A 12,479-nucleotide genomic window follows, 5' to 3' on the forward strand; every position below is an offset into this window, starting at 1 on the left:
TACGTGACTTAAAACACCATAATTACTTTAAAACATTTACAAGAATATTTGGCCTTTATGCTCTATGTTGAGTACAGTTTCACATTTGCATAAAGCATCCATATTTGTGCTTGCCCGTGTTGATCAGAGCAAAAAAAACCATTAAAACAGGTAAAAATTTGCGATAAACTTTTAATAAATTGTGAGTAAACAATCATGCGATTTATTGCAATTAAATATTTTAATAGATTTACAACCCTAATATATATATATATATATATATATATAATTTTGTGTTATTTTATCATTTAGATAAATGAAACAAGATAGATTTATTTAAATATAAAATATGAAAGATCTGATTGAACCCTAAAATTTTAGACTAGCCCACAGCCGTAGGAGATTAAGGGGTTAATTTGTGAGTGGAAAGAAGATGACACACTAGTTGTGTTTCTCAGAGCTACAGTGCCCAGGAGGTAGGCAGGAAGAGCTCCACCCAGTTAATTTTGTATTAATCCGTCTTCAAGTCCCTGGAGGTCACAATGAGAAATAAAAAAGAGAGAAAAGGGTTAGTGGATAGCAGAAGGGAATGCCATCGTTAGGGAGTAAAGGAGGGTAGCACCCCCGCTTATCTATATTCATTGGAAACCCCTATTGCAATCTGCAGTACGACACAACTACGTAGGTCATGACGCAGCAGAGTGAGAAGGGGCGGGGGAGAGTGTGTGTGTGTGTGTGTGTGTGTGTGTGTGTGTGTGTGTGTGTGTGTGTGTGTGTGTGTGTGTGTGAAACAAGAGAGGGAGGGGATGTGAGGCTGAGGCAGAGCACGAGCATCTCTCGTTCAGGCTGTCAAAGCTCAGGCGGACAGAGAGCACAAGGAAGAGAAGCAGCATTTAGTCATCATTAGGACATCCATCTAAATAAACCCTTACTAGCAGGAAGTGGTACGGTAGAGTGCAGTGCTTCAGGAGGTCCATCTCCATAAACACCTTAGCAGTTCTCTGTCAATCTCTCTACAAAGGTTTAACCTTCATCAGTCGCAGCTATGAACTTCCTGCGCCGTCGCCTCTCTGACAGCAGCTTCATTGCCAACCTGCCCAATGGTTACATGACTGATCTGCAAAGGCCTGATCCTCCTCCACCTCCTCCACCCAGCGCCTCCTCTCAGCAGGTTCCGTCTTCTTCTCCTGCTCCTGCTCCTACTCCTGCTCCTGCTACAGCCACCGCTCCTCCTTCTGCTGCTCCATCTGTCTCTCCAGCACCTGAACGCCGGACCCAGGCTGCTTCATCCAGCTCTGGCTTCTTCAGCTCCATCACCAACGTGGTGAAGCAGACGGCAGCCTCAGCAGGATTGGTTGAGCAAAGCTCTGCTCAGTCTTCCAAGAAGTTTAAAGTGCTCCTGGTGATCGACGAGCCACAGAACGAATGGTTAGTACTCTCTATTCTATGTATAGTACGTTTTTTTTACAGCCTCTTAATCTCCGCTTGCAAATGACCTTTGAGAGGGCAGAAGTGAAAAAAAAAGCTGTGCAGGATAAGCTGGCTTGAGGCTCTGATTTATTTTTTTTGCATAAAATATGGAACAGATCTGGTGGATCTCTTGGATTTGTTTGCAATAACATGATATCTGAGTTTAGTGGATTAAATACTCACTTTGATATCTTGAGATTTGTAAGAATATTATATTTAATGCTTTATTTATGCTTCAATGCTTTACTATCTATTAAAATCATATGCAGGTTCATTTTTCATTCATTTAAATTCTTTCAATTAAATTGTCCTCGATAGCGTTGAAGAAATTGAGGTGTGGGTGGTGGGGTGGGGAGTTCACAGCACCACTGAGACCAATCCTGGTCAATCAAATGCTTCTTTCTCATTGGCTGGTAGGTTGTTAGAAAAACAATCCCTACTATAATGTTGATATTGACAAAAGACACTAAATGTCCATGGTATTATAATAATTAGTAGGTCTCATAAAAAAAAAAAAAAAAAAGAAAACCGAATAGCCTCAAAGGAAGCTAATTATCTTCCATATCCTAATAAAGCAAGAGTCGACGCATTACCCACTACTTTGTATATTTATGATCTATCTATTAGTTGCATATATTATAGGAAAACCAGCCATCTTTTCACTCGATGGAACTGAAGCCACTGTGTTTTCCTTTGGCACTATTGATTTTTCCTTCATGGATGATTGTGCAGAGCTTTCCACAAGATTGACTGAGCTGGCGCTCCCACTTTCCGAAAGTAATCTCCACTAGAGTCATCAAGGCAGCCGTGTTTATCTTCCATCCTCGAAGCCAGAGCATGCATTTCGGTTTAGGTTTTAGTAACGACCTGCAACCAACACTTTCTGTGTCTTGCATTTGATACCACTGGAATGCGCTCATATTTAGAAGCAATAACGCATCGATTTTCCTTTCCTCTTTGAAAATCTCAACAGGTGCATGTCATCTGAGTAGTATTGCACGCAATGCAGAGTGTTGAGATGCCAGAATATTCCAGGAAGCCCATTTAAAATGAAAATTGTTCTCCATATTGACATCCCTTTTACATGCCTTATCATCGTTACACCTGTTCATTTAGATTTTCTATGCCCCGAACAGCAGTGTTTAATTTCTTATTTTGGGGCAGCAGTGCACAGACATACTCTGAATGACTCTTCAAATAAATTGGTCCAGATTGTTTCGTGTGTGAATAGCCCCAGCAGAATGTTTACATAACTGCAATGTCATCTCAGAGCATAAAAGTGACGTTGGTTGTTTGCTGCAATGTTCCAAGCTGGCTACCCAGAAATAAGCTGTGTGCTTTCATATTCAGGGTTTGAAGAAAGGAATGTGTTTTTTATTATTATTTCTATTAAATTTGTGCAATCCTTATGCCTATCAGGTAAAACCCAAAATCTTAATGATGTTATGATGTTGGAAAAAAAACGTTAAATCATTTTTAGCTTGTACTTTAAGAACAGAGTCTGTGTTGATGTAGAGAGACAGGGCTCTAGAGGCCTGATCATGTGATTAAGTGATAAAAAAGGATATGGTGAATCATCATGCTCAGCCTGGGGTATGCTGCATCTGTGCCGACTGTGTACTGCGTGGGAGGATAAATGCACAAGCATGTGCGTGTGTGTGCGTGTGTGTGTGCATGTATAGCTTGTGCACAAGTGCATATATTGCTGGTGGAGGATGGGTATGTATTCAGGAACTATTCTCCTATTTTGTCCATCACACATATTAGCCTTGACATGAATGTTGACACACAGTCTGCTTTTATTTGCATGTCTATTGGTGTACACAGGGAGCAGGTGCTGAGGTGGAGACTGCCTCTCTTAACGCATCCAATATAACATAATTCAATAAAGTTTTTTCTTTTTTCTTTTTTTTTTAATAATGGCAAGACTGAATCAGCAGACATACTATTTCTCAGTTTAACAGTGAATAGATTATCTCAAACAGGCTCCCCCAGTTTCTCCAGGCATTCATCAGTTCAGCAGTTAGTACTTAATTTTTATTAGTTTTGATATTAAATGTGTGTGTGTGTGTGTGTGTGTGTGTGTGTGTGTGTGTGTGTGTGTGTGTGTGTGTGTGTAAAACAAGAAAAAATCATTGCCACAATTAAAATGAAATGCATGATTGATGGACAGACATCAGCAGTATATCAAACCCTTTTGAAAGGTCAGGTTAGCGTTTTGTTTTCTAAAATGTCCAAAATACTGGATGTCTCTGGTTATGTTTTGGATTTATCTACCGCCACTCACCTTTGGGAGTGTGTTGTTTTATTATTATTATTATTATTTTTTAGATTGATTAGTTAACTGGAACTTAAAACAAAGTGAAATTATTTTAATCCTAAAATGAACTTTAAACTATAAATTGCTATGATGTGTGATAATTAGGTCAGTATGATGATTGGTATAAATACTGTATCTTAGAGAGGCAGAGTCTCTCAGAAGTAAAGAGGGGCAAGGCTTCACTGAATTGTGAAAGACTGTGTCTACAAATTGCGAAACAATTTCAAAATAATGTTCCTCAACATAAAATTGCAAAACAGTTATTATATTATTATAAATAGTATTATATATTATAAATATTTCATCAATACAGTACATATCACCAGTAGCTTCAAAGAGTCTGGAGAACTCGTCTTGACCAAACAATATTGGATATCTGTGACTTCAGGCTCTTAGACGGCACTGCATTTAAAACAGTCATGATTCTCTAATTCATCTAAAATCACTTCATGGGCTCATTGCCACCTCCAGAAGTCATTGTCTGTAAACATAGTTTGCCATGTCATCCACAAATACAGGTAAAATCACTATCATGCAAAGCAGAAGGCATGCGTGAGCATGATCCAGAAATGCCACCATCCTCTCTGGGCCAAAGCTCATTTAAAATGTGCTGAGGCAAAGTGGAAAACTACTCTGTGCTCAGACATTCGAAATTTCAATTGGAGATCATAGACACCACGTCCGCCAGACTAAAGAGGAGAGCGACCATCTGGGTTGTTATCAGCATTCAGTACAAAGATCTGCATCTCTGATGGTATAGGAGTGCATAAGTGCCAGTGGAATGGGCATCTTGTATATTTAGAAAGGCTTCATCAATGCTGAACGATATATACAGGTTTTAGCAGCAAAATATGCTTCTAAATGCATACTTGAGCAAGACAATGCTAACTGCATACTGCCTCTATTACAATAGCATGACTTCATAGTAGAAGAGCCCAGGTGCTGAACTGGCGTGCCTGCAGTCTAGACCTTAAACTATTTGAAAACATTTGACACATCATGAAATGAAAAACACAACAAAGGACACCCAGAACTGTTGAGAAGCTAGAATCCTGTATACATATGGCGACAACATTCCTTTCCCAAAACGTCAGCAACTGGTCATCTCAGTTCCAAAATGTATACGGACAGAAAACATGATGCTACGCGGTGGTAAACATGGCCCTGTTCCAACTTTTATGAAATGTGTTCCAGGCATCAAATTCAAAATCACCTTTATGGAAATGGGTGTAGAAATATAACCCCCTTAATGAATTTAATTATTTTAGCTAACTTTCTAACGTTATCAGGTCGCTGTTGCAAAGTTAAATTGGCATTTACTGGAGAGGTGTGTAAACTGTTGCATTTTGTGCTTGATATGTACCGTTCTTCTAGGATAGGACTATTTAATTAAATTGGATACTAAACTGAACACACAAATTGAAAATGTACAAACGGAATCATGATAAACAAATAACAGAAATTTCAAGTTCAAGCTACGTTCCATCATGTTTAACTGTATCCCCTTACTGTATGTAACACATATGTTTACCCGCACACCACTAAATTGGGAACACACACACATCTGTGCATTTATGTAAATTATACAATCAACCAGTCATGCACCAATACAATTCAAAAAGTAATGGGAGATCAAGCTCAAAAACTTAAGTTAATGTTCATATTAAACATCAAATTGGGGAGAAATCTAATTGACTTTGGCTGTGATCTGGTTGTTTTTGATTTGGGTATTTTAAAACTGTTTATCTGCCTGGATTTTTGTGCATTTTGCGCAAAGATTACTTGCTGATGACAGAGGTCAGAGGACAATGGCCTGACTGGTTTTACATAATCGACTCAAATAAACACTCTTTTTTAATCATGGTATGCAGACAAGCATCTCAGATCATACAACATGCTGAACCTTGAGCCAGATATGCTATGCTGCAACACTTAATGCATCAAGACTCTGGAACTAGCTTTGGCACAAAATCTCAGAAAAAGATCAGACAATGTTCTACAAATTTTCAAGTCTGCCCAATGTAGCCTCAGGCTTCTGATATAATAATGCCACATGATTGGTTGTTTGGATAACTGCAAAAATACATTGAGTGTATTTCTAGAGCTGGAATGACCTGAAAAAAAAAACAGACTCATAATTAATCTCTAACTGTAGCTTTACATTTTCTATAGTTAAAATAGCATAGCACATTTCACACATACATCTACTAGGCATAGAATTATGAGCCTATAACATTATGATGGGTGAAGTGAATAAAAGTGATCTGATCCAACAGCTCCTGTAGCTCAAATTGAAATTGTTAATGCTGTTAATACTTAATGAGTCAGGACTGTTTTGGCAGCAAAAGGGGGACCGACACAATATTAGGCAAGTGGTCATAATTTTATGTCTGGTTGGTGTACAGGTTTGCCTTATTTTTTTAATTCAGACAGAAAATGTTTTAAAATAAACAGTATTTCAAATATAGTGGCCATTTGAATGACCACTTGTGATTTACATAATCCTCTGTCAGTGGGTGTGGTTTTTTAGAGTTTATGTTTGAAGGCTTGCTGAATAGCGTCTGATACTGAAATAACTCTGTCACCACTGATGAATGGCCTACTGTAAGAAGCTTTCAAATCACCCCTGTACAGTTTACTGTTTCTGCACAGAATGGAGGGATGAAGAAGCACACTATATATCTAGTGCTTTTAACTTTTTATACGCGAAGTAACCCCCAGGGACACGCAACATATTAAATCAATTCCACCTAGCAAGAAGGCTATGTAGCTAGCTAAGCCCACATAGTAGTACTGTGTTGTCTATTGCTACTTGGTCAATGACAGGATTTATGTCTTCACTGAAGCTCGATGAATGCTGAATGATGCATTCATGCAATGATGCATGATAGAAGCTGAATGAGGCAGGGTTTTTTCTGGAAGATGATTGGACTGGAATATAGATTTTTATTTAATCTTGTTCATGCATGTTTGTAAAAGTAAAAGTGAGTTACTGCCATGATTCCTGTGTTACAGTCACCAGAGAGAATCCCTTAGTGTTAATCAGTGTCCTTTACGCTTTAAGCTGATTTAGGGAATAAGGGAATTCTTCTATTGTTTTTGTTTCTTGTAGTTATTATCATCCATGGATTCACCACATAACCTGAATGATATTCAATTTAGAAGACAACATACTGTAAGGACAGTCATCTTCTAAGCTATCATGATTTGTTCAAATTAGACCTAAATCAACTTTGTAGCCTCTATGTCTTTCTCAAGGTTTTTTGTTATGCTATGTTTGTTCAGGCTTGATCATTATTAGGAATCTAGCACTATATTAGGATTTTTATAAAGCTGTCTTGTCCTAACTTAAAAAACAATGTTCAAATGAAACATAAGGAATTGGAATTTTCCAAACTGAATTAAGTTTGTCTAACAGATATTTTATATTTTCTGGTTAGAAATATGTCCACTTAACAAAAAGAGATTATGTTTAAATATTTAAGATTATTGTATGCTAAATGAAATAGTTTTCATGGGTTTCCCAATAGCTTAGAAAAGATCATCATTTGTAATGCATATTCCAGTTAGGACTTATCAATTTAAAACTAATGCTGTTAACCTTTTCTGTACACAGCTCAGATATTCAATCATGCCATTTAGCCTCAGTGGCCTTAGTGTGAGGATGCATGTTATATTGTTGATTTATTAAAAGCTCTTATTTTCTTAGGCTTAAGATTTGTGGCAAATCTGGTCATTAGTTTTAAGCTTATCGTCATCACTATGGGGATGTGCTATTTAGTAGTATTTGTTCAGAACCATAAAGCCTTTTTTAATCACTTCGAATACTTATATACTTATACGAATTCGACTTATTATAATAAGTCCAGTCAGTGATTTGTAGGGATCCGTTTGACACTTGCAGCAACTGTTTCTATTTAGATATCCCTTTGGGGGGTGTGAAATAACACAAAGCCTCAGACAAATTGCACATCAGGCTTTATCTCAATTACAAGTACCTTATGAATAGGTAAAGCCTAGTAAAATATTTCCTAGTCTATCCATTATTTGTCTTAAGCTACGAGAAAGATTGTGCTGATGCTCAATCTTGACCTAGAAAAGTGAACTTTGTATGTTTTTTTTTTTTTGTTTTTTTTCTCTGGAATAAAAATCCTCAGTGATTTGCTTATCTGCTCTACTGAATAGATTCCCAAAACTCCTATTGTGGCTATGGACCTGAAGCTAAATCTCTCCATATTGTCTTGGCATATGCTGTTTTTATAGTGACTGCTGATTCTGTTCAGAATTATAACATTCAGAGCTGTCAAGCTTTATTTTTTTTAATGCACACTCACCACCATGATTTGCCATATGCTAAACATGTAGCCTGTCGTTTCTTACATACTGGCTTGGTAAAAAAGAAAACACGACTGAGTTGCCACACTTTCTCAAAATAGTCTAAACTTTGCAGGAAACATTAGCTAAATTTGCTAACTAGATAGCTTAACCATTAGCAAACCTTTACAAAAATCACTGGTTAATTAGCAAACTGTTACACAAGGCACTGGTTGGTTAACCAGCTTTTACAAAGGTAATTGGTTGTAATACATTTTTTTTTAACAAATTGCATCTCTCATGCAAGATAATAATGCTAAAAAATACATTTTATTGTTCTGTAATGTTAGCTTGATATTTAGTTGTCTGTTTTACAGGAATAACACTTTTGTCTTTCAATTCTGTTTAATGTTTGAAAAAAAGACACACTTGAATACAACCTGTTTCAAAAGAACATTAAATGAAATACCACAAAAAAAAAAATAATAATAATAAAAAAAAAAAAATAATAATAATAATAATAATAATAATAATAATAATAATAATAATAAATGACTGGGCATGCAGCACATTCTGTGCCCTCTGGTCTGAAGATAAACTTCGGCCTTTAAAAAAAAAAACCCATCAAGGTTTGATCTTCTGAGCCTGTTGTCATAGCCTCAGGCAGCTCTATTTCTCACCAACAGCTCACTGAGAAACACTGCCATTATTCACCATTGGCTTTGCCTTAAATACAGAAATAAAAATGTTTATATATATATTTTATGTATATATTTTTACATATATATATTCAAGGGTTTCTTTACTTATACACAAAGCAACTGTCACCATCCATGACAGGCAGGTTTCATAAAAAGATACAAAAACCAAATTTATATTTCTAACAAACAGACTTTGGTTAAGAATTGAATGATGAAAACATTTATATTATTGAATTAAATAAGCAATGTTGTGGTGACTGCACATTTTAGCATAGTTTGGGTCCAATGCTTGGGTACAAGTGTTCAAATGTTCAACACTGTGCCACTTTTGAATGTCACAGAAAGTGATTTAGTCTTCCAAGTCTGCATTGACATTGTGGACTTTGATGCATTATTTAGATGTTTTGGTTATTAATAATTATTTAGATGCTTTTTTGTAGTGACCCTTATATTATTTCTATGTTCCTACAAGGATGCCCCATGAACATATCTTGGTCGACATTCAAGCCAGGATTGACTGTACTGGACCTTTGCCCCATATTTCATTGACTCTATTTGATATGTATTGTCTGAACACCATTTTAACCTAATAATTAAATAATTACCGAAACTATTTGAATATGGCCCATTTCAAATGTGAAAAGTCAGATCCAAGCTGCAGCAAAAAAATAAATGCTGATGTCAGTTTTGGCTGACAATAGTAATGTAGCTCAAGTCTTTGGAATACTGTATTTATAGTAGTGGATTTAAATCAAGCTGACTGCACTTGCATCTCCTATGTGTTCAAGGTCATACCACACGTGCAGCTATTTTGACCAGACATTGACTGAAAGATAAAAAATAAAACTATCAGAGTTTGCATTTTTAAGAGTATAGAAAGAGCAAGCTTGCATTCTAAAGGCAAGAGAAATACATATTTCTGCTTGGCCACAAATGGAACTGCCAGATCTAGCAAAATGTTAAGGCAAGATGTTAGGTCTGCAAAGATATTCACAGTAATATTAGGCTGCTTGTTTTTACACACTGCAAAAACGAAAATGATTAAAAATATCAAACATTACAGAGGAAGTGAACGTTCCTTTCATTGGGTAAATTGATTGCTATGGTAACAGGATAGATGCATCCACAGTTTGTTTTGTAGTTGGAAACAGTTCAGAAATGTGTGCTGAAAGAGATTTGGATATTTCCATACTATTTACATAATGAATGGGAATAAAAAACATTTTGTCTAATGAAACAAAAAGCTGAATTCACTTCTGCATTTATAATACAGCTTACTTTTTTTTCTGACTGAGTTTACGCCTCATCCGCTTGGTTTGTCTTTTTGGTAAAGCGTGTTTTTGAACCCATGTCCCACTACACCAGCAAAGCAAAAAGAAACAATAATTTTGAACGAGTAGGTCGGTGAAGTCACAAATGCAAATTGCAGTGAATCAGCACTGATAATTGTAGTATATAGGGCAGATTAAGGGATATTGTGTATAAAGCTGGCATAAACTGCCTGTGTAGTGGATAAACTAGTGTAGGTGTGCTTTCATCAATCTTTCAACACCCACACGCTCAACAGCTTGTTCATGGAAAGACACATGAGGCATCTCTCAGAACTCACACATAGTCTCAAAAATATATATATCCTCATCCTATATATACAGTATATATAAATGCAAGACTCTGTGAAGTTTTCCAAGAAAAAGTGTGTCAATCTCTGTGGATTCAACCTAGTGGTTAACAGTACACTTTGGCTATTGATTAAGCTGTCACATGGCTTATAGATGGCCTTTTTCTGCCCATGCAGTTCAATAAGGCTTTGGAGAATAATCTCAAGCTACAGTGTGGCTTTCAGAGAAGTCAGCTTTATTCAACTGCAAGACAGCCATTTTATTAAACAGCAGACATGATTTACAGCACACTGATGTTCCATTCACAGACAGAGCCATAAAAACCGCCTACTGTTCACATTGATGAAGCGATTGCAAAGAGGACTACAAGATGTCTCAGGGACATTCAGTCACTCAGGCTGGGGGATGCATTTAAATTGAAAATATATTTGATACTAATATACAGTATAGTCATATTCAATTATTTATATTTAATCTTTTTTCATGTAGATATATATTTTTATTTAAAATTTCACTGAATGTTTACCTTTTTAAACATATTTATAGTATGCTATATGCCATACGCCTGCACTCGTAAATGTAAGATAATTAACATAATGAGATTCTGATTCAGTTGAAAAATAAGGTCCCAGTCCATTTATCAAGATTTGTCTCACATTCATCTTAGAAGAACAATCACTGTGTCAAGCAGGTTACATCGCCGAGATGGATAGAAGGTGCTAATTGGATTTAGTTGAATTTTGATGCCCAAATTTGTACCCTAATTCGGTAGCTTGGGATGAAAAATGGGAGGAAAGATGCTTTTTTCATAGCAATTGCTCAGTTCTTTGTCCTATGTAACTATCTAAATCTATCAAACAATTTTAAATTGGTCTTCTAAATATTATAGCTTTTTCGTTTTTATTACAGAATATTTAATGTTACTTTCTAAGATAACATTTATATATAACATTTATGAATTTTCCTATAACATTTAAATTTTCAGAAAACAGACACAATTACAGTAAGATTTTAAAACTATATTTTTCCACAATAATGAAGAACCATATATACAGTATAGTCTAACCATGTTAAAAACCTGTTAAAAAAAGAACATTAATGACAAGCTGGATAGCAAACATTACCTACTTGTTAATTAGTTACATACTTTTTTGTTACCTATACGAAGTTCTATTATAACAGTCACAGTGGAGGAGGAGGTAAGAGAGCTAATCAGACTAAAGGACTAAAGCTTTGCTGCATTGCCCTCTCCAGGGAAAGATGAAGTATTATTCCAACTAATTCCAAGTGACACTTCTGTGAACCAGTGTTTAAACAGCATTGTGGGTAATGTAGCCATTAGGCAAATAGGTGGAAATAGAACATTTTCTGAATTTCATAAAAAAAATATTCTTGGATGCTACTAACGGTGTTGCTGATACTACAGACATTCATGTTTAGTATGTTTAGTTTCGCTGGCTTTTTGATTGAAGGAATGAATCAAGAAAATTTGGCTGTTGGAATTAGTAGACTCTGAGCTTCAAGATGCGTGAGTACATCTTGTACATTAGTGAGTACATTTTGTACATTATGTCACTTGTTTCGTTGGCCTGGTGTGCTGCTGCATCATTAATGCATGCACCTAAGAGCTGGCACAAGGTCTTTGGTTGTTTTGAAAAGTGCATCTGATAAAAAAAAAATAAAAAAAAAAGTCCCTGAAAAGCCCCTCCAGTGTGCAACAAAAAAAATTAATACCATTTTGGGTCGTATCGATTTCGCAGACTTTGCTGTATAAATAATTGAGTTTGCACTGGAGGGTTTGCCCTCTTCACAATCACACCTAGTGTCACTGTGTGGAATCGCCTGCGGATTAGACATCGATCCAGGAAAGAAAAAATAAAGAGTTGAGGAGAAATTGTGAGGCACAGACGAGCCACAGTTGGCATGTGAGAAAGGAATTACTGATGAGGTATATTATGATATGGTAATATGATGATATTGCTCCCTAAGCTAATGTCCGACCAAACAAACTTTATAGGGAGAAGATGGAAGCGTAAAAGGAAAGGGAGTGCTGTGAAGTGGACTGAAGTGCAATCC

At 36.2% G+C, this 12,479-nt stretch overlaps 1 protein-coding gene across 1 annotated transcript in view; it reads left to right on the forward strand.

Annotated features, from left to right (window-relative positions):
* The first annotated feature begins 751 nt into the window (after nucleotides 1-751).
* Nucleotides 752-12,479, forward strand: part of syn2b (synapsin IIb) — a 76,241-nt gene continuing 64,513 nt past the window's right edge. The window contains exon 1 of the mRNA XM_083534135.1: nucleotides 752-1,407. Coding sequence (XP_083390261.1) covers nucleotides 1,025-1,407 — 383 coding nt within the window. The 5' untranslated portion in view covers nucleotides 752-1,024. The remainder of the gene's footprint in view (nucleotides 1,408-12,479) is intronic.

The sequence above is a fragment of the Silurus aristotelis genome (assembly GCF_946808225.1).
Source record: "Silurus aristotelis genome assembly, chromosome: 28".
NCBI lineage: Eukaryota > Metazoa > Chordata > Actinopteri > Siluriformes > Siluridae > Silurus > Silurus aristotelis.